Source organism: Mercenaria mercenaria, chromosome 15 (genome assembly GCF_021730395.1).
Source record: "Mercenaria mercenaria strain notata chromosome 15, MADL_Memer_1, whole genome shotgun sequence".
Lineage (NCBI taxonomy): Eukaryota > Metazoa > Mollusca > Bivalvia > Venerida > Veneridae > Mercenaria > Mercenaria mercenaria.
Genome location: NC_069375.1, coordinates 5,633,238 through 5,657,377, shown reverse-complemented (window position 1 = coordinate 5,657,377; position 24,140 = coordinate 5,633,238). Strand labels below are relative to the sequence as shown.

Genomic DNA, 24,140 nt, shown 5'->3' with positions numbered 1-24,140 from the left:
CGGCAATTAAGCAATGTTATATTCGCTAGAGACTGAGTGAGGAAATAATGTTGTGTTGCTCAAATATTTCATGCAATTGCGATGTCTGCGTGTAAATAAGTACATTATCACTTATTTATGTTAAAATCGAGCATCAGAACTTAAAGTTGTTTTTGTATCTAAATATTTTCACTATTCTATCCCCGGGGGTATAATATCAAAGATTATTCAATACTTTTAACTAATACATATCTTCTCTACACTGTAAAATGATCATCTCTGGTGCCATTACAAATGTTGCCTATTTCTGAATCCAAACTTACAGATAATAAACTCAGGCGTGCAGTTCGTTTTTTCTTTTTTTTTTTTTTTTTTTTTTTTTTTTTGGCAACACGGTCAGTTACCTAGAGAGTGCGATGCTGAAATTCCCGCACTGTTAGTCAGAACACTCGAGTTTCATCTCGGTCATTTATTTAACCTTTCCGTAAAGGGAACGACTGTAGGTCTTACAATTTATATCCACACATAATTCTATAGAAAAACTAATAAACAATTATGATTCAATATTAGCCAAAGTATAGTGTGTCTAGGGATGTGATGATAAGAACTGTCTAGTATGATGTGCCAGTATGAGTTAGGTTTCGTGCAGTGCCGAAGTCTACGTGTAAATAAATGCACTTAGCTTATTTTTATTACTTGATGTTATTATTATCGTACACTGACATTACTGGAAGAGTATCTGCCTTTTACTAGAGAACATGATATGAGGTTCCATTAACCTTTCCTAGGAGGATGATACCGAGGACAATTCAATACTAGGGGTCGATAACATCAACTGCTGCGAAATTATCTCTTACATCACAATTAATGCATTTTGTCCGAAATTGCAAGCACTGGAGTTTAACGCACTAAGAGAATTGTATTAAAATAAAACTGGTTCGGAAAAAAGCTGTCAGTTATCATATATCTAGTGTAACTGAAAAATTACAAAATACAGTACCACAGCCCCATCCGCTCCACCCCACTCCTCTCAATAGTAATGCTGTATGGATGTGTACCTAATTAATTCATATAGATAGTCCTTTGAAAATGTCAAAACATACCAACAGTGTCCGATGTCACTAAGGTGAAATTGCAACACAGCTTACAACTTGAAATAGATGCTACCCAGAATTCTGTGTGGCGTATAAGTTTATACTAATCTGTTTAACTCGATTGCGATAGAAGTTTATTTGAACCATTCCTGGAAAAAAAGCAGTACTGGTATCATAAAAAAACGGCGGCCGACGCTTTAACCAGTAGACCACCGCATCCCTTTGTTTGAAGTATTGACATTCATAAAAAATTTGATGCCCCTGCTACCCGAACAGGATGGGTTAGCGTAGAAAGTATTTCAATAAGATAAGGAATTTACATTCCAGCAATCATTATAATATTTGGTATATCTGTTTTGTGTATTCGCAAGCTATCAATACAGGAATTGTTATATGTGAGTTTATGGATTTGGCAAATTACTTATCAATATACAAATATATCGCTATAGAGAAAACCGTCTAGAACCATGTTTTTATTGCTCTTGCTTTATGAAAACGTGTATTTGTTATTTGGCATTTTATGTTTTTCTGGGTTTACTTTTTTATATTATTCATACCGTTATGGAACGAAATATCCCAGAGGGCAAACGGATCAGGAAATTGCGAATGTAAAATAAAGCAATAGCTCTTTTAGAGTTCCAGATATTCATGCTCAAATGAATGTAGACGATAAATTAGTCTAGCTGTATAAATATAACTATTTCTAGAAAATTAAGTTTCAAATTAGATGACAGTTTTAAAATATTTCAACGATACTGTACGTGTGTTATGTGATATTGGTGTAGAAAGTGTTAAACGATATTACTGGTGGTGTCTAAAACGCAATACAGCCACTGTTTGAAATGATTTCTGAATACGAGTGTAGGATATGTCTTTTATTTTTACACATATATATTACATCTTCAATATTTTTTCATGAAGTTCTACATTTTACTTTTTATTTTTCTTCAAAACAGTTTTATTTTCAAGAACTTATTTATGTACTTTGTATATTTGAAATGAGTAAAATATCACTTATATAACGGATTATATTGTGAGGTTCATAGGGTGTGTGTCCCTATACCGTTTTATATATATTGACTTTTTGTACAGCCACTCCTTCTTTTGATCATAATAACGCATTTATTTTTTATCATCACATCTTGTTGCTGTACATATGGTACGCTAAAGAAACAGGGAAGCTTCTCGAACTGGAGCGTCTTGTGTATTTTGAATTGTACGTCCTCCTGCTAACATTATTAACAATTTTCTGCGGCAGTCGCCCATTTGGGCTTCCGGTGGCGGCTATAAATACGATTACAAAAAAAACCATTCCTTTCCTTTTAAATAGTCCCTTTACAGTGGCTCGGTTTGTAATGTGTGGCTCTGGTGGTGTATGATGTTCTCAATGCTACTATATATATTTTTACTTTGATTTAATAAACATTGTCATATAGCAATCATGGGAGACAGGTGGATAATTGCTTTGCTAAGATATGTCGGGTTATAGCGAAATCTAAATATGAAACAGTTTTGATAAATTTAAGTAAAACAAATATCAATGAAAATAAATGTATATAAACTGAAATAAATTATGAATTAAAAAGACTGAATGTATTATAACCTGCATTTTAAATGAAATATTTGTCCAAGTATACACTAAAAGAAATGTCGATAAATGTCATTTCTATTATAAAAGTATCCTTTTACATCCCAGATATTTTCTAAATATTTATTCTAGCCTTTGTTCGCTATTATACAATGAGTTCCAGGATCTGATCATACAGAATGCTTAGCGCATCTCGGCTGATGGTGTATTGTTTAAAAACCGTTTTATTAATTCCATATCCGTAGAATATTTTTATACATTTCTTTGTAAAGAGTAATAAACACTGGAATATGAGATAGTTCTATTTGAAGATTTTCTCTACCAAGATTGCATAGAGGGATAGCTGTTTAATGTAAATGCCAAACAAACCATACTAGCCAGAACTGTGTAATGTTAGAAAACAATGCACTAAATTAGCTAAAACGTTACGCTGAATAACTGAGACATGAGTATTTGCCATTGTACATTTATAATGCGCATCAGTAAATAGCATCCGTCCCTAATGCAAATGCGTTTTGTATACATGTATATTGATATATGAATGTCATATCGTACTCTTTTTACTATATCATATCTCTAACTAGTAGTAATACTCCCGTCAGTTGTTCATCATCAGTACTAGACAATTTTGTTAAAGGGCATTATCAAGATATCTTTTGGTTTGGCCGCCCTGTAGGACGATATCTTATTCACACGTCATACAATATAGTTATTTCGAACCTCAAGTCTAATATTTGTCGATACGTATTGAGACAAGAAAGTCCCTATGATAGACTGTGTAAATTTTGTACTGGAAACTGTGTGGAGAATGAGATGCACTTTCATTTAAACTGTTCGCACTATAACGATATTCGAAGTGCAATATTTGTTGATATTCTGAACAATGCTAACGTTACGGTTTTGATGGAAGAGAACAAACCGAAACTTTTGTTAAACTATCATGCACAAACAGTTGCAAAATATTTACTCAGGGTATACCCTATGTACAGCTCTCAAGTATCTTAGTTAAGGCGCATATTGTATGTAACATGTATATATGAATAATTTTATGTATACCGCTAATGTCTGAATATCAGTATGATCTAATGTGTAGTCCCAGTGCATTAGCCTGTGGCATTCATGTACATAGCTACCATTCCCATATTGTATATGATTCCAAATTTCATTATATACTTGCTTACGACTTATGTTTCAGACAATGTATAAGGTGACATATAGGTCCATTGGGCCGGGTGTTGAAGTTGCTATAATTAACAGGTTTTTTTTGTAAATGTACATACGGTGCAAATGGTACTATAATAAATGATAGCTTATCTTATCTTATTTGAAGCAATATTAGGTGAGAAAACTACAAGACTTACTAACCATAGCACCTTTCCGGAATGGCCTGTTCACACTTACAGCACTCTAACATATCCGGAATGGCCTGTTCGCACTTACAGCACTCTAACATCCTAAGGAATAAATAAACAATACACTTTCAGATATTCAGTGAAAGGTTGTAGTGCAACATAGTAGAAAATGACTTTTTCACTAAATTGCAGAGATCACAACACAAATGTATTGCACCACAGACTGGTCTCTTGTTAACTAAGCATTATGATTGAAACGGTTTCTCATTCTGATTGTCTTTATCTTCAACACCGTTAGTTTCAATTTGCTAGAATTTTATTTTAGGACATTGTTACAATCATTTTGCTGTAATTCTAATCTAACTGACTTTAAGCTCAACAGCGTTAATTCACCTTGCTAGAATCTTAATCTGGTCAACATTGCTCGTTAACGTTGGTTGCTAGGATATCACTCAAGATCCTGATACCTTAACAAATCAGCATCATGCTTATGTAAAGACCTCGTAGTACGATAGCTTAACAAATCAGTCTCATGCTGATGTGTCCACGTTGTTACTCGCGTCACCACGCTGTCTGATGTGTCCACGTTGTTACTCGCGTCACCACGTTGTCTGATGTGTCCACGTTGTTACTCGCGTCACCACGCAGTCTGATGTGTCCACGTTGTTACGTGCGTCACCACGCAGTCTGATGTGTCCACGTTGTTACGCGCGTCACCACGCTGTCTGATGTGTTCACGTCGTTACGTGCGTCGCCACGCTGTCTGATGTGTCCACGTCGTTACGCGCGTCGCCACGCTGTCTGATGTGTCCACGTCGTTACTCGCGTCGCCATGCTGTCTGATGTGGCGACGCTGTCTGATGTGTCCACGTCGTTACGCGCGTCGCCACGCTGTCTGATGTGTCCACGTCGTTACTCGCGTCGCCATGCTGTCTGATGTGTCCACGTCGTTACGCGCGTCGCCATGCTGTCTGATGTGTCCACGTCGTTACGCGCGTCGCCATGCTGTCTGATGTGTCCACGTCGTTACGCGCGTCGCCATGCTGTCTGATGTGTCCACGTCGTTACGCGCGTCGCCATGCTGTCTGATGTGTCCACGTCGTTACGCGCGTCGCCATGCTATCTGATGTGTCCACGTCGTTACGCGCGTCGCCATGCTGTCTGATGTGTTCACGTTGTTACGCGCGTCGACACGCTGTCTGATGTGTCCACGTTGTTACGAGCACGCGTCGGTCCCATGCTGTCTGATGTGTCCACGTCGTTACGCGCGTCGCCATGCTGTCTGATGTGTCCACGTCGTTACGCCTGATGTGTCCACGTCGTTACGCGCGTCACCACGCTGTCTGATGTGTTCACGTTGTTACGCGCGTCACCACGCTGTCTGATGTGTCCACGTTGTTACGCGCGTCACCATGCTGTCTGATGTGTCCACGTTGTTACGCACGTCACCATGCTGTCTGATGTGTTCACGTTGTTACGCGCGTCACCATGCTGTCTCATGTGTTCACGTTGTTACGCGCGTCACCATGCTGTCTCATGTGTTCACGTTGTTACGCGCGTCACCATGCTGTCTGATGTGTTGACTTTGTTATACTATACCTTAACGAACCATCATTTTGCTGATGTCTCTACCTTGCAATACTTTAGGTAAAACACGACTTTGCTATACATTATTTCGATTCTAATATGCCTTTAATCTAATACAGTAGATAAAATATTGCAGCGCTCTTTCTTGGTCGCAACAAAAACATTGACGTCATCGCACGTTAACGTGACGTCTTTTAGCTTAAACGTGTTTTAACAGAAACAAGCATATTAGAATAGAATATATGATACATGATACCACAACAAATCACCATCATTGTTCTATGATAATGATTTATTAAAAAGGCATCATGCTGATATTTCGACATACTAAATGCCGCTTTTGGAATTGTATCACTATAGGTTCCACGGAAACATCTGCAGATGTCTTTTAATTGTATTTTTGTACTTGTACCATGTATAAGGCTAGAGGGCGCGGACAGTAGCTTGCATTGTCACCACAGTCCGTGAACATGTTCATGTATGGTGTGTTGAGCGACCTGTGGTTGTCCACTTTTTCTATTTTGTTGATATATACGACAGGATCACCGTCATGCCGGTATCTTCGCTTTGTTATAGAAGTAACTGAAGCACTGAATAAATACATGATTGCAGAATACATGCATGAAGGCAGACGCTATAAATCTTGAACATGTTTTTGTAAGCCACTAGACTGTGAATCATTACAGTTACAGTAGAATGAGTGTTGCCATGCATTTTTGTATACATTATTAATGATCTGTTCTTTAAACTTCAGTTTAATACCAAGTTGTCTGCTTCATGATAGAATAACATGCAATGCAACAAATAAAATTTAATCGATCGTATTCATGCGCAGCTCTATTTTCTTCCAATTCAGTTGTAATTTTCACTTCTATTTCATGATTTATGACGATAATTTCTTTACGATGCACGATGTAGGCAATTTGTCTGAAAGGATTTGACTGAAACATGTGTTTATTGTTTGAATTATACTTGTATTGATAAAACTGACACAAATACACATCTGTATGTCTGCATGATCCTTAATTTTTTTCCGGTTAAATAATTTTTCCTGAGTGTTCAATTTATTTGAAATTTGTCTACAGCCGGTCATGTTACTATGACAGTTCTACGTGAATAAGATTTCGTTTCCCACCCAAACTATCGTATCACTTGCTTATCCATATAAGCGAATGATCAAAATGCTTTCCAGTAATGGAAAAGTTGTCATTTTGTTTTATCAGATACACTGGATATGGTATCATATTGTATCCTGTATTTCTGAAGCATTTGTCGTTTCAAAGTAATCGGTTTGCAAGATTCTCCCGATATCCGTTGAGACTATACATGTACATATATATTTTCTCGAATTCGAGACATTTTGTGGTTTAGATATTAGAAATTACGATGACAGCAAGATACATAATGTATATGAGTTTTGCAGATTCCTGGAATCTTAAGACATTTGATATATATTTATAGCTCTTTATGTCAAATTTGTAAGATCATTTTGAAGCATAGAAAACACGGTTTATATTGGTTTTACAGAAATGTCACTTTCTTTTCTGAAATAAAGCAGACACTTATGCACGACCCTTCAGTCAGAATGATGTTTTTCGTTGTTTTACTTTTTCAAATAATTCATTATCGCACCCACAGCAAACTTAAAAGTTTGGTATTTTTTATCAGACAAGATTTAAGCAAACTTATAAAAAGATCGTTCCGCATTGTAGACCACAGCCAGGCAAATTGTTATCAGACCTTGTTTCAATAGTTGGCGTCCATCGCCAAGTGGTTCAGGCCGCATACATTGAATTACTTGCCCACCACCGATGTTGGTTCGAAACCTCACTTTGTTTGTAGAATTCCTCATGTGAGGAAGCATAAACGTCTGTAGATCAAATGTCTTAAACAATGCTCGCTGGGACACTTGGGGTCTCCTCCCACCGTCAAAACCTGAAAAAGTCCCATAATGACTAAAATATATTGTGTTTGTGATACTCTAAACTCAACAGAAGCAAAGACTGTTTGTTTTTAATAACTTTCTTAACGACAAGTTAAGAAATCCGATACAACTCTAACGTGAATATAGCACCGGCTTAATCAAGTGGAACTGCGTTACAAAATAACTTTGAATAGACGTAGTGATGATAATATCACAACTGAGTCCAAGTAGAGGGGGAATTATTACGTTTACTCAAAACTCATGGTAAACTCTTTCCTAGAATGTGCTTTAAGCAACAGCCGCGGTACAGTTAGTGGAGAGAACAATTTAGTGTAGCCATGTGTACACGTGTTAATAAGTGACAGTAAACTTTAATTATAAAATAGGTGTAAAGTAATCCATGGATTTTAAAGGGTGTTGACTCCAGATTTTGTCTGAAAACGTTTTTCCTCATGGCGGAGCCGGGATCGAACCCATGTCGCCTCGACAACGACAACTTTCCTACCATTTAGACCAATACACCATTTATATAAGGTTTTATAATAAAGGCAGTTTACCTTCGGTATCACGTGATAAACGCTTTTCATTTTTGAATATAAAAAATAGTAAAAACAGCTATTTCCCATGTATTCCATAATGTAATATACTCTGTCAGTAACTAAGAAAATAGTTTCTTCATATATCTCTTTTTGTCTGTGTTGCTTTACGGTCTGGAGGTCAGGCCCCTTAAACTACATCATAATTAAACCGTTTCCATTTATCTAATATCATATTGAATGCAATATTTCTAATCTACTAACATTATCTTTGTTCTTTGAAATGGTTTCCTGTAGCGTAACTAATGTCTTTTCCTGTGATGTTTTATTTTCAACTCGATATTTTATGAAGTTTGTAATTCTAGCAGCTATGTAATCTAGAGCATTAGGAAGCCAAGCGTTGAATGATAGGAAAGCTTTTAAAGGACTAATCATTATATGAGCCGCGCCATGAGAAAACCAACATAGTGGCTTTGCGACCAGCATGAATCCAGACCAGCCTGCGCATCCGCGCAGTCTGGTCAGGATCCATGCTGTTCGCTTTCAAAGCCTATTTTAATTAGAGAAACAGTTAGCGAACAGCATGGAACCTGACCAGACTGCGCGGATGCGCAGGCTGGTCTGGATCCATGCTGTTCGCAAAGCCACTATGTTGGTTTTCTCATGGTGCGGCTCATATATTGCACTGATCGACTGAATGCCAGAACAGTTGTAATCTTTCTTCGTTACACCAAGACATTTGAAAGAATTCATTTATCGGTGACATAATTCAGTTTGACGGTCTTTTAGAAGTATTAATGCATCCGGCGCTACATATGTCTTAAAAAATAGAGTGATGCTACACTTTTTATAATTTAATGTATTTTAGTTTTTATTCTCCACATCCTAGTATATCATCAATCATGTAATGTGTTTCATTTTTATAGTGTATTTGTAATTGGTCTTATTTTCCTGTATTATTTTATGGTTTAGTGCAACATGTTAGATGTTCCGACGTCGTTTCTTGGTGTAACGTCATTTTCAGAGTTGGTCGTTTTTCACATGACGACTATAATTTATATTTTCTTGATTATTGTTTGTAAAATTATTCGCTGAAATCTCATTCATAACATCTTTCCACTGGGGTTATGTTACAACCCTCTGACATCTATTGCTCCTTTTTATTTCTTTGGTTCTTGAAAACATAATTGGAAAGCAACTATATCGCTAGGTTTGACAATCTTGTTACATACATTTATTTTCATTTTCATCCAATTTGAATGTGATGGAAGTCCGAAAAACAACAAATTATTATCTAGCCCGCATGCTTGAAAACCAGATACTGGTATCAGGTGAGAGGATGTGGTGGTACTTGAAACGTTCACCTAGACAATTTGCAAATACAGTTCCCAAAAGGTATTTAGCATGACCCGTCTAAAGACAGTAGTGTTTGCAATAAAACTAACAGCCATCTTGTTCAGTCAGAAACGAAGACAATGATATATAAGTTTGATACCCGTTTCTTGACGAAGCAATCAAATGTTCATGCATTTTCCACTGTGTCCACTAAAACTTGATGTTTTTACTTTCAGCGCTATACTAGAGGGAGCAAATCGATGGTTGCAAGATCACCCGGGTCTGACAGTAATTAAATGTGAAACTGTTGATAAACGTCTACATGAAGCAAAAGATGGGTCACTCATTTACGAACTGAATGAGATGCTGAGGAATGAACCATCCAACGGTTTTACTGTATATGTTAAAGGACTGAGGTTAGTCATATGCTGATATGTGTTTAGGGGCCTCCGTGGGTGAGTGGTTAAAGTCGCTGACTTCAAATCACTTGCCCCTCACCGATGTGGGTTCGAGTCTCACTCGCGTTGAATTCTTCATGTTGTTAAGTCATCCAACTGGCTTACGAAAGGTCGATAGTTCTACCCAGGTGTCCGCCCATGATGAAATAATACACGGAGGGGCACCTGTGCTCTTCCTCCACCATCAAAGCTGGAACGTCGCCATATGACCTAAATTGTGTCGGTGCGACGTTAAACCCGACAAAAAGGACATGTGTTTAATTAAGGCAGTCATCACGATCACAAGCACGAGTATTGGAAATGTAATGATAAATATATGTCCAGACAGGTAAGAATTCTGTTTTCCTCATAAATCAAACCAAACTGAAGAAATACATAATTATGCCACTTTAAAATTATATATAATGATACATACTCCTTGCTCATATTTCGCTACATGGTTTCCATTTAGCCTGATTTGGAATGAAAACTTGTCTTGACATGTATTTGTGCATTCCAGGGCCACCTTCGATTACAATCGCACAACAATCGAAATAAACACATTTATTTTCTGTGTCTGTATTAAATAAAATGCATACAATTTCCGCCATTATAATTATCTTGCAGCACATCTTTTTGAACAAATATCTCTAATAAGACTTGGCAGGAAAATGCTTTGATTCAGACATAATGCATATTTAAATGACAATTCCGCGCCTAATGAAATAACAATGAAGTACGTCAAGATTATTTAAGTTCCATAATCGTAAATGAGTAGAGACACTTTCCTCAAAATATGTTTCGGAACATGTAATTCTATTGATTAACATAGTAACTTAAGTAAATTTCATTTCAGAATGTGGATGAAAAGGAATCCTAAACCTTCCTCGGAGACACAGCAGATTGGTATCCGGAATATAGTGCCTGAAAAACTCACCATCGAACTACCAACACATGGTCATTACAGGTACAGTATACATAAAACAGATACACAGAAAACAATGCCACAACAGGTACATTAATCACATATAACAATAGAGCTTCATACACTTAGTCCTTCCAGGTGTGGTATCTCAATATTGTCGCTATATATCTTAGGCCTTTATCACAGGGTATAATTTCAGATGCATTCAGATATGAAATGATATTAATTACTGGGATTGTTAGTGACCCTCAGTGTAAATATGCTGAGTCAATATCGCTAATGGGGCGCGAGGCGTTAGCCGAGACCCCTATTTATCATAGTGACCCCACATATTTCCGAGGGGGTTACTAAGAAACACTATAATTGATTTGTTTTATCTACCACATATTTTAGCATACAAAATGAAATTATACCGACCCTACGCAGAAAGTACATATCCGTTACGTGGCCATTAAAGTGCATTTAAAGTTACAGTGTAATTAGCTTGCACATGGTCTTAGAAATGGAACTTTATTACGCTAAAGATACTGTTGTTTCACGTTATGGCAAACTACTGAAATATGTACTGCCACAAAGTGATTTTAAACAAAACTCTGCGAGCCGTCAAACATGAAAATGAAATAAATAACTCTTTATCATGTTCAATAGATATGATCAATGTAAAAGACATATCATATTGCAGCATGCATTAATCTCATTTTAGATTACATCACGTCGTTTGATAATATGACGCTGCAGAATATTTCCCTGATGTGTCGACATGTTGTATAGAAAAAGAGGTGTTAAATAATCATTGATGATACAGTTTAGTGGTTAGTCTAGGAGAGTATCGCTAAACAGAGGCTTTCATATTTATGATATATGTGACTGCAGCATGAGTGGTGATCTGGTATCATTTAGCGTTAGTTTTATAACTTGTAATGAGCCCCGAGTTTGTATCATTTAGGGTAGGTTGTATCGTTTAGCGTTCAGCTGAAAATCTGAAGGAAGTCTCCTCCGAGCCTCACAAGGACTACAACCATCCAGGTATAAGAGATTGGTATTTCAACTAGAATCTCATTGCTACCGACAGACCTATTTAGCTTTTTTTAGTTCAGTAAATATTTTCGCAATAGAACAAGCAAATATTATTCCTGCTATAGTTCGATATAGAGGTTAGCGATGTTTTTATACTTTAATAATGAAATGGTCCGTTATTTAGGTAGTGTTATTCAATACGATAGTGGTTCTTACCTAAATAAGGAAAGGTAAATCATGTTGATCTACCTAATCGGCAGATTAGTTTATCAACTGAACTCTCAAACGTCAAAATCGAACTATACTGTCACATCTGCAAGCTTAGTCCTTTGTGATTAATTGTCAACTATTTAATCTCTTACAGTTTTGGCGGAGTTTTCATGTGTTACTAGATTTTTATAGAGCAAGGTACATGTCGAATGGTATAGATTTTGATGTATCTTTCACAAAACATCAACATTTTTTTTCAGTACAAAGTTGTGAGTACGAATAAAAAATAATCTGATGATCAATCTTTGGATTTTTTTATTGTAGAAGTGGGCGGTTGGTGATTAGCCACGAGGTAAGAATGTTAGGAGGCCTTCATCCATTCCATACGTACGAGGGATTTGAAGATACAATTATCCGGCTCAAAGGTCATCTTGTGGACGACCCCATACCAGGTAATTACCCAGACAATAACAAAGGTTCGCTATAAAATGGATTCAAACGTATCGCATAGTATATCTTGCTATAGCCTTCCTTTCCGGATGTAGATTAAGGAGATGGTTACATAATATTGCCTCTTTTCTGGCCATCTTCATTTTATGCGCTCTGTTTTTTTTCTCTAGAAAGAAACTTTCTTTGAAATAATTGAAAACTTTCTTTCCATTAGTACATGTATAACTCTCTTCCTTTCTGAACATAGCATTAAGAGATTTAGAATGGACTTTTCGTGGACAGTATGGTGTGATCGTGATTAAATAAAGTTCAAATATTAAAAGATGATTTGTTGTTTTCCTATAATTATCTGTATAATAATACTATACTGTTACAGTTTTACGTGTAAAATATTTAGTATTCACATTCCATGATAACTAGAACACAGCAACAAGTCTTCAAGAATCATGTAAAATGAAACTCAAATAACGGAAGTTGTGGTGATATTTAATTATACAGAATCTTTTCAATCGATGTACATTTCTTCTTGTAAAATCAGTGTTCAATCAGACCGCGCTTTCATATAGTAAGGAGATTTTTGTTTTAATGAGGAAACATCTTCAAATACTCCTGGAAATATTCAATTGAATTGCGAGATCAGGCATTTTGTAATCTTGTGCAAGCGTTCCTCACATTCTTACGCATGTATAAATGGGCCATTACATAAAACATAGAATGATTATGTTTGTCAGTTGAAACAATGTACTTAGTTCACTTTAGATTAATTGACGTTTGTTTAAAGGGAGTCATGTACACTGTTACAGATCTTGAAATACAACGTTTTCCCTTCTATGCGTTCTGAAACATCTAGAGCATTTTTCACTGGCAAGAAGTTAATTGGTATTCAAACATCAGTTTATCAAGCTGTATACATAATTCATTAAACCTGAAACGTCTGAGAAAATACCAGATATGATATACCTTTCTTAATCTACACGCTGCCACTGCCTATGTGACATTGTGATAAAGTACTTATTATATTATTATACCAGATTTATTTTGTTACCGACGGAGGCCTCCGAATAAATACAGCTGTTTTATAGCAGTTCATGATCAGAAATGTCTCTAAAAGGATACTGACTCCAGTATAAGATAATATTATGATGAACCTTTTAAGAAAAACTGTGCTTTCAAATATACATGTAGTTATCTTTAATCCTACACTTTAGTAAAACAACACTGTATCTGATGTAATCATTAGCGTGATGAAACCTATAGTGGCTAAAGAGCATAGCCCGGGTAATAATGTAGGTTTAGTAGAGCCAGTTACCACTAAAGGCACGTTAGTGGTATATTATATTGTGGCACCGTTAAATGTCGCAACCTCCGTTAAATGTCGCAAGATTGACGTTAAATGTCGTAACCACCGCTAAATGTCGCAAAAACATCTGCCGCTAAATGTCGCACCTTTAACGTTAAATGTCGCAAAAATTTACCCACCGTTATATGTCGCAACACCAGCGCTAAATGTCGCACTTTCTGTTTGACACTATGACATATAAACAATTCGTTGTGTATTTTTCAAAATTTCATTTTACGTAATTAACGTGAATCTTCAATAGGTGTTTACTTTAAGCCCGACGGAATTCAAACTCATACATTCTTGTATACTTTTTCGAGGGAAGAAGAATTAACAGGTTTATGTTATACAAATAATCATCTTAATAATAAGTGCTGTTACGTATAGAAACAAGAGGGCCTTGGTGGCCCTAGGTCGCTCAGCTGAGTTCCACACATTGCTGATTAGTCACGCAGAAAATTATGTGTGAAATTTCTTTATGTAATTATGGGCCAGTTTAGAACACGTAAATGTCGAAGTTGCGTATAATCCAAACACGCTAATTGTGTAAATTGCGCGAAATGTCGATTTCGTTGGTATGCCGCAAACCGAGTTAATGTGACACAAAAGCTAATGTCACAATTTACTATTGGACATATGACATATAAAACAATTTGCGTTATTTTGAAAGATTTCATGTAGGATATTAGTGATCTTAGTAGAGAATAGGGGTGTACTGGTAAGCGACGAAAAGGATAATGTGGGCAGGAGAATGAGACTAAGCCAGACCATTTTAAGAAATTAAAAGTAGAAAAAATCAAAGTGCCCGCTCCGCCATTGAAGTTGGATAGCCGCCTTATGACTTTAAATGTAAACCTACAACAAAGAAATAGAACCCATGACTGATTAATAGAAATTCTTCGTTTTTTACAGCTACACTGGAACAAAACAAAAGTAACACTGTTTAGGTTAACTGGCTCCGGGTATATAATAAGTAACACGGACATGTTTAAGTCTCTCGTGTGCACCCCTTTATATGAACTAGCTTAGCAAAATCGGTGCAGTTCATGCACATTACTCGCATGTGCATCAAAAAGCGATGGAATGTCTTTCAGCCTATCGGGGTTCAATCCTTTGGTGGTAAGGCCTTTTTCATGTCGCATATATCTTATATTTTCCCATTACAAAAATATATTTTGTAGCAGCTTTTAATGAAATGAAACAGATTGGGATGGGATGGGCTAGTTTAGCCTATATATTTGATAGAAGCCACTCCGAGTCGCTTTTTATACGCCCGAAGGGGTGTAATTATGTTATGACACTTGTGTCCGTCTACCGTCCGTTTGTCCGTCCGTCCGTTAGTAATTTCGTGTCCGCTCTGTAAACTTCATCGAGACGACGTGCAGAGTGCATGTTTTGGACGGCTCGCTTCAAGGTCGAGGTCAAATGTCATATGACTTTGTTTCGTGTCCGCTCTGTAACTCTTTAACTGCTTGACGGATGCTAAAGAAACTTGGCACAAATGTTTGTCACATCGAGACTACGTGCAGAGCGTATGTTTGGATGGCTTGCTTCAAGGTCAAGGTCAATGTCACACTTAGGGGTGAAAGGTCGTACCTTGGGGCATATATTGCTCCGCATTGCGGTGCTCTTGTTATCTCTTGTTATATTTGGTATCGTGAAGGTAAGTTGTCGGTAACAGTCTAAAACAAATGTAATATTTTAGTAAAGTACGGTGGTATGTATAGGATGTACACCTATGTTGTTGTTGTTTTTTTTTACTTATCACGAACAATCAAAATAAGATGTCGAGAGCTCGAGATAAGATTACGTGTGATCGAGATAAGAAGTCGTGAACTCGAGATAAGATGTCGTACTATCGAAAAGAGTTGTCGTGCAATCGAGTTTAAATGTCGTGAACTCGTGATTAGATGTCATGCTCTCGGAGCACCCAGTGCGATACGAAGCATGACAGTATGACACGACACACGACAGTGCGACACGACGCGCGACATTGATGTCACGATGTCGCGTCGTATTGTCGCCTGGTGTGTGTCGAGCGTTTCACTGTTGAGCATCATGTTGTGTAATAGGCCCGGATTGTGACCGCCCCCACATACCACATTTTGCTGAAGAGTGACCTATACACATCAAAGCTGCACCAGACTATTTTGAAATAATATTTTCTCAAAATTTAGACCCAGAACTCACCAGAGGCCAACAATTCATACCAATATTTCAAAATTTCCCAGGAGGAGAATCCCTGACCCCCACCCCTACCCAACAGAAATGAGGGAAACCCTTCCATTACCTTAACATGAAGACTAGAAATGCACCAGAGGCCACCATTTCATACCTGTATTTCAAACTTTCCCAGGGGGAGAGCCCCCTGATACCCCACTCTAAAATAACAGGGCTACCCTGTCCAACAGTCAAAATTTAAAAAAAATGTACTAGAGTCCAATCATTTTAATATTCATCAAACTGCAGGGGGATAGCCCGCTCTAGCGGTAAAATTTTGTCGTTCTTACCTTAAATGCTGAGGTGCAAAAAATTGACAAATGCACACGAGCCTAACATTTTACCTGGCATGCCTCAAGCACAAGTCACGACTTAGGTTAAGTCCGTACCTTGGCATATCGCCGTGCGGTCTTTGTTCTCTTGTTATTGACGTGAGTATGCAACATCCTAATACAACTATTTTTGGACCGGCATGTATAGACACCACCATGTGTTCGTTTTACATCACGCATCAAAAGACGCGCGAGGATAATACCGTGAACTCGTAGGTCCCTCGAAATAAATTGTAGTACGAGTGGTCGTGACCCGATTAATGTCAACTATTAAAATTGTCGTAACTTTGTATGTGCGGCCATTTCAGCAAATGCATGTGAGGAGGGTAGTCACATCCTGCCTCATACAACACTGATGCCCAACTAAACTAGCTGAAAACGGCGATCAAACGGCCTATCTGTGCAAATTCGGCGGGTCTGCGACATATACGTGTGTGCTAATTATGCTTACGTAATCCATGTGTGCGAACAATTTATTTTTTCTACAATTTAACCGAAACCATGGCGACAATTAACGTATTTCAAATTTGCCGGAGAGAATCCGTGCCACCCACAGAAATGAGGAACCTTCCCATTACTTGAAAATCGAAACGTAAACGCACCAGTAGGATTTCATACGCTGTTTTCAACTTTTAATACCCTTGATAACGTACTCTAAAAAACAAGCTACCTAGTTTCACACATCAATTAAAAAAACTAGACAAATTTAACCTATTTCAAAATATCAGGGAGCCTAACCACTAATAAATGTCAAGAAGTCTCTTTTGAATGAGGGAAGTAGAATGCTTCCATGAATTCAGTAAAACGTCGGTGATATATAATCGTAGTAAGTACATCTTTACGGGAACAAAGACTAAAGCTGCGAAGCCTAAGATACCTTGCTTGTTTTCAGGATCAATACTCACCATAGAGACTGATAGTTTAAAGGTATGTCAGAAAGTGAAGAAGGACCTGAACCCTAACAGCACGTGCTGGTCCGAGGAGAAAGATAAATGGCGGCGAGATACGCTCGTGGTACGGATATATTATATCAAGGGTGAACCAGCTTTAGAAGAAATAGGTATGGCAAACTAGATGACAAATTTACAAAGAAGTAAACAAACTACTGATACTAGAAAAAGTCGGAATAGTTGTACCCGCCAAGGCCTTGGTCGTGACAGCAACTGGTTGAGTCTTTGTGATAAAACAGACACTTTTATCGTTTTGTGTATAACTTTGAAACACTTGTATTCATTTTATGGAGTCTCAAAACCGCTGTGGGAAGTAAACAAATTAAGCCAAAAATCTAACTTTTAAAACTTGTTCCATATAAAACTCGTGAATTTGGTCTCCTTCATTTATGAGTTATACTATTTCAATACAGAACCATAAATTTGATTATTTTATTTGAACAGGTTATGAAGACTTGGTGCCGTATGTTATCGATCCACCAGAATCTGATACCTCTAATCATGGAAAATTTGAAAACTTTGACAGTATGATTTCAAGGCTTGGCACATGGGTATCGCAAAATCAGGTAATTCACTCATCAATTCCAAACCGTTTTAGAATGCCATCAAAACGGTTCGGAGTCAAAGGGGCGAAAACGCTGACAGATATCTGTAGCAATATTCTGTGTTTGTACCCCTTTAATCATGCACTCTCTATGTTTTATTGGAGCAAAATTTCCATGGAATGATACCATTTTTCTATGCATAAATGTATTGGCAATCATTTGTTCTAGATCTGGTCGCATGCGGTACGTATGCAAGTGATGTGCACGATTTCTACTGTGCCTTATATTGACGTAACGCACTCTGTGCGTCTACCGGAACCATCTTGTTTACAGTTCATACTTGGTGAACATTTCTTTTCATTCCGGGCTCTTACTGGGTTCAAGTTTCGACTAAAATAACAACAGAGAGTCCGCTGGCTATAACATCGTATTTCATATTTTAGTTTTATTTGAACTCCACTCGTGTACAAAGCATACGTTGCTAAGATTCCGTCCTACCTTAATATTCAAAATCAGGAAGGGTTGAAAGGTTCTTATAATATATTACCATTTCTGGTAAATCTGTTACCCTTATCCCCGATTTTATCTGTCCCCTATTGGTTGAAAACCAGTTTCAGGGACTATAGAATTGTGTTTTTCCGTCCGTCCGCCCGTCCGTCATTCTGTCCGGCCGCAATTTTGTGTCCGGACAAAAACTCTGCCATTCATCAGTCGATTTTAATTTTACTTGGCACAAATGTTCCCAATTATGAGCCGACATGTCATGCGGAAAACCTGGACCCCTATCTCAGAGGTCAAGGTCATACTTGTAAGTCAGAGTTGGACAGGGCCTTTTCCCTGTTACAGACATGAAGGGATTTTAATATTACTTGGCACAAATGTACCCCATGAAAAGACAACATGTCATGCGCAACACCCAGACCACTAGCTTAAGTCACACTTGGAGGTTAACAGGGCTTTTGTCCTGTCATGGCTTTAACTCAACAATCCATAAAGGGATTTTAAAATAACTTGGCACAAATGTTCTACATAATAAGATGACCTGTCATGCACAACTCCCAGATCCCTATCTCAAAGGTCATTGTCACATTTAGAGGTCAACGGTTAATAGGGATTTTTCCTGTCTGGTCCATAAATCCGTCATCCACAAGGGATTTCAAATGTTGCCCATGTTGTGCAAAACCCATATCCCTAACTTAAAGGTCAAGGTCACAGTCGGAGGTCCATAGGTTTTTTCTGTCTGGTCCAAAACTCTGTTATCCATTAAGAGTTTGATATTACTTGAAACAACTCTTTCCCATAATGAGGTAATGTGTTTTGCGCAATACCCACATCCCTAGCTAAAGTGGTCAAGGTCACACTTAAAGGTCAAAAGGTCAACATTGATCTTTTTTTGTCCAGTCTGTAAAATATTTTAATATAAGCTCTTTAAAGTTGGCAGAAGTATGTATAACAACCTAGCCCCGTACGTTGCGATCTTTTATTCTCTCATTCTTGCTCAGGAGGGATCAGGAATGGTCAGGAAGGGTCAGAAACAGATATGGTCAGAATCAGATTTCAATTTATCAGATCAGGTGATAGTAATCAATAGAACTTGGTCAGGAAGAGAACGGGTATGCATCACAAGGTTCGGAACAAATGGTCAGGAGGGATCAGGAATGGTCAGGAGGGATCAGGAAGGGTCAGAAAGGGTCAAAACGATCTTGGGTCAGAATTATGTTTCCATTTACACTAGGCTTGAGTATTTATCATAAACTTGAGTTGCACGGGAAGACACAGTATCCATCATCCAACGGTTCGGAACAACATCGGTGTGGTCAGTGCTCAGTGTCTACGTAATCTTCAAAGTTATAGTGAGCTCCGTGCTTCATGTTCCATAATAGTACAGGTTTGTTCTGACCAAATCTTACAAATTATAATGTAGCATTGCTCTTAGTAGTTGTTTGCACATGCCAAAACCATAGATCTGCCATTCTCTACCATAGCACTGTCTGATATCTTAGTGATAACTTCTGTTACAGCATTTAAATTTACACCAGTTGTATTCGTGAAAATTGTATTTCAGGGAGTGCGTATAGTTAACATCCAACAGTTTGACGCCAGGGTTCATCAGTCACATGTTGGTAAGTGTATTCTGCGAAATTAATTACATACAAAAAGCATGAATTTTCTGATGGTTTTCATTTTTCATTGTTATTTCGGTGTCTGACCTTGGAAAGAGACAGATGATATAGTGAACATTGTATAATGTAAATATTAGAAAAGTCATTCTAGTATTTTTTCCTAAGAAAACCGTTTGTCATGTTCTGATTATTAGTAACGAGACCAAATTTTGACCAAATTCTGTCATTAGTCCGTTCATCCACGGATCATAGGATTCTTAAATAACTTGGCACATATGTTTGCCTCAATGACACGGTGTGTCGCGTGCAAGAACCAGATTGGTAGCTTAAAGGTCAAGGTCATACTTTGAGGTCCGGGCTGTAATTCAGCCATGGATTGGAGAATTTGGCACAAATGTTTGTCTCGATAAGATGATGTGTCATGTGCAGCAGCCAGATTGGTAGCTTAAAGGTCAAAGTCATACTTAGAGGTCAAAGGTCAAAACTTAGTGCAGTTTTCCTTGTCCGGGCTGTAACTAAGCCATTGAGGGTTTCTTAAATGAATTGGCACAGTTGTTTGCCTGAATGTGAAAGTCTGTCAGGCGTAAGTAGTTGAAAGGTCTAGGTCACACTTAGGGGTCAAATATCAAAGTTGATGCAGTTTCTCTTGTCTGGGCTGTAACTTAGCCATGGATGGAGATGTTCTTAAATAACTTGGCAGAAATGTTTGCTGCAATCAGTTCTGTCGCCGCCAAATAGTATCATAAATGTTAGCCCTTTTGACAGCTGACGGGCTCGATATGTTACCCGTGGCCATCTAGTTTCACCATAATGTCGGAACGATACAATATTCATCTCATCCTTTGTACCATAAAACGTCAAATTTACTTCAGTACTGAAAGCCATTCCGTTTGCAGTTGTAATAAAAAGAAGCTGAATTTCAAAATACCACAAATATTTAAGGACATTTTACATAATTTGACAGTTTTGCATTTTTTTTATATTTAGAAAATGCAATTAATTTAAAACAAAACCATTGGCTTACATTTTGAATAAGGTGGTTGAGGCTGAAAAATAAGCAAAGTTTCAAGGATTTCAAAGAAAATGTATATGTAGAAACCGTGTTTAACACTGGTGTAGTGCTCCACCCGGTATAGGTTCCTGACCTGTCTTATAGATATTGGCAACGTCCACACATGTTCTTGGAAAAGCTCTTTAAATGCTTATTTTGTTTCAGGAACATCCCTGCACATATCCTCGGACTCAACGGACCACGTGATTGACACACACTCTGAGAGACGTATGGCACGAGCACTCCGAGTGATACACGTGACCACACCGCTCACAATAAACAGTGCTAACACCGCCACAGATCGCTTGTTCCTGCCAGCACGTACTGGACATAAAACATTCGAAACTATGACACAAACTATGGAGAGAGTACAGGCTTGGCTCCGTCTAACTGGTATGCGTCCATCATATTAAAAAAGAACGTCATTTTTAAATCGGATTAAGTTTCAGATTTTCAAATGCCCAAATGTACACACAGACTGACAAAAACATTCGTCTTGCCCACAGACACTTGGGGTGTGGAACACCTGTCCCCCCCCCCTCACCCCCCTCCCAACCCCACTACTAAGCACCTGAGTGTGTAACATTTTTTCATCATCAATGTAAATTCAGGCGACAGAGAAGTAAAAAAAAAATCAAAGCTAGTTTTAAAATAAGTCATTTCTCAATGGCTTAAATATACTTTTTACGCTAGTGAGATATTCTATGTTTTTTAAAACTAGTTCAGATAAATTCAATATTGTTTGTATGAATAGTGTCTGGATCTTGATATACAATAATAATGATGAAAACATATACAGGTGCGTAGTAGCTGGGGCTGGAGGGAGTAGGGCAAGTGTTCCAGACCCCAAGTGTCTGTGGTATTGCCTAGAAAGAATGTTGATTTTTTTTTTGGCGTGGGGGTGGTGGGGCGGGTAATAATCCAAAAGTATCCCAACGCTGCTTTTGGGTCCAAAGTAGAGATCACTGTGTTTGAAGGCTATAGGTTCTGATACCTAAGCTAAGGTTTCTGACTTGGAATAACTTGCTCCTCACGTATGTGGGCTTGATACCTCGCAAAGGACGTACACTTCTTTCATGAGAGGTATATATCGAACTGCCTTACGGTGGTTCTACCCAGGTACCTGCACTTCCCTGATTGTGTGTCCGGAGGGCCATATAGGGTCTACCACCATCAACAGAAGCTGGCAAGTCCCCATATTACATACAATTGTGTCTGTGTGACTAAAAACCCAATAAAAGTAAAGAAAACAAAACGCCCTTTTAATAACATTATAACTTCAATTCTGAATTGCAAGAAAAAAAATACAAAGAATAAATGTTTGGTCATACTTCTCAATATAATTATACTGGAAAGTCTTGAAGTAACTTGATCAGAAAAAAAATCTTTTTAACTTTTGCGACTGGTGCAAAAAACCTAGATGATTAGGGGTGCGATAATCAACTTGGGTTGTTGTTACTGTTGCTTAAAGACGGACTGTTGGAACTTACATTACATCAACTCATATAAAATGATGTTTAATAGTTCTATATGATATTTTCAGATGTACCTGTTCTCTCGGTAGAAACTGTCTACATTTTATTTCACGAACACAATGTAGAAAGTACGGACTACACGCTGTCAGAATACACAGTACATGCAGAGTCCGGGGGAAAGCACTGGCTCACAGCTATCAGGTAACTGTTTCATCTACAACGGTTTACATCTGTTGGAGGAACTAGCAATATGATCTGACGCGTACCGGCTGTGTGGATATCGTTCACACGGATTTTTACACCGCTGTCTTATTTGTTTTATTTAGACCATTCTCTGTGGGACAGCCTAGTCCAAGAGAAATGGTTCGGATGTTCAAAGCGCCATGAATAAAACTCAATTTCCGAGATTACCCGTCTACACAGTGATGTTTCCTGTAAAGATACAGTTAACACCCAACTCGAAAATGGTCATTTCTTCGACATTCATTCTCGTGTTAGGTGTAAACTGTATATCTGCGGAAAACCTCACTGTGCAGAGATAATCTCGAAACTGGTGCCTTATTTAGAACACAACAAGTCAGAAATATTCACTGTTAGCGCTGATGTTCGGTCGGATTGCTGGCTCTATAGAAGATGGTCTAAATGATTAAAAACAATATACCAGAACTTGAAACGGTGTAAAAGTCGTTTAACCGATATCCATAGTGCAGATGCGCGTGACATACCTAAGTCGCTAGAGACTCCCTAATTTGTTATTTTATGCACGGTAGGACAACTATTTACATGATATAGATCTACAACTCGATGGCTTCCTTACATGACATAATTCGCTCATCCTCCCAACGATCTTTTAGTTAACAGATAATCTTTGTATAATTTGTTTTTAACGCAATCATAGTTTTAATTAATTCCTCCACTGTATAATGGTTTCTATATGAATTTAACGTTGACTATGTTTTCAGGCTATATCTAAGCTCAACCTACACCGAACCAGACCCGGCTGACCTGCCACCAGTTCCGGAATATCATCACGGACTGCACGGACACGGACCATGTTCTATACTGTAGTAAAAGGGGCGACTACTCGTACACATCCACAAAGTTTTGTTCTGTACTGTAGTACAAAGGGCGACTACTCGTACACATCCACAAAGTTGTATTTTTGCAGCGAAATTAATGTCGCACGAACTTTATAGTTACTGTTCTAATTTCACGGGGTATCGAAGCATTGATATAGCTTGTATAAACAAAATGCACTAGTGCTTGTTATAAACTATGCTGCATTGTTTTCGATGGATGTCAAAATGCTTCAGCATTTCATGTTGATATATGTGTGTTGCCATTAAAACGAAAATAAATGTTTCAATATCAGTGCGAATAATGAGTTAAAGATGTTTTAAATAGCGGCGATGTCGTCTCTTTTGGCGTAAAGGTCACGGTTCTGATATACACTCTGACTTTTGACATAATCGAAGGAAGAATCTGGTGGTCCAGTTTAACTTGATTGATTGTTTGAATTTGATACAATCTTGTGTCTAGAACGATGTTGAAATGGCTTTTCGTGTGCCGTAAATATTTGGTTGTGAGCAAGGTGATACAATAGGTGTTGCTTTATATGCACACATTTTTTTTGTTTATTGTGCACAGTTTTAATAAATATTTACAACCACA

General features: G+C 37.8%; 1 protein-coding gene across 7 annotated transcripts in view; it reads left to right on the top strand.

The window, feature by feature from the left end:
* LOC123541053 (uncharacterized) overlaps window positions 1-24,140 on the top strand; it is a 178,889-nt gene extending 154,749 nt beyond the window's left edge. For all 7 annotated transcript variants that reach the window (XM_053524440.1, XM_045326733.2, XM_045326598.2 and 4 more), the window contains exons 3-11: window positions 9,632-9,811; window positions 10,689-10,799; window positions 12,309-12,436; window positions 17,218-17,385; window positions 17,720-17,841; window positions 19,886-19,943; window positions 21,160-21,387; window positions 22,538-22,670; window positions 23,432-24,140. In XM_053524440.1, the coding sequence (XP_053380415.1) occupies window positions 9,632-9,811; window positions 10,689-10,799; window positions 12,309-12,436; window positions 17,218-17,385; window positions 17,720-17,841; window positions 19,886-19,943; window positions 21,160-21,387; window positions 22,538-22,670; window positions 23,432-23,537 (1,234 nt within the window). In that variant the 3' untranslated portion in view covers window positions 23,538-24,140. The remainder of the gene's footprint in view (window positions 1-9,631; window positions 9,812-10,688; window positions 10,800-12,308; window positions 12,437-17,217; window positions 17,386-17,719; window positions 17,842-19,885; window positions 19,944-21,159; window positions 21,388-22,537; window positions 22,671-23,431) is intronic.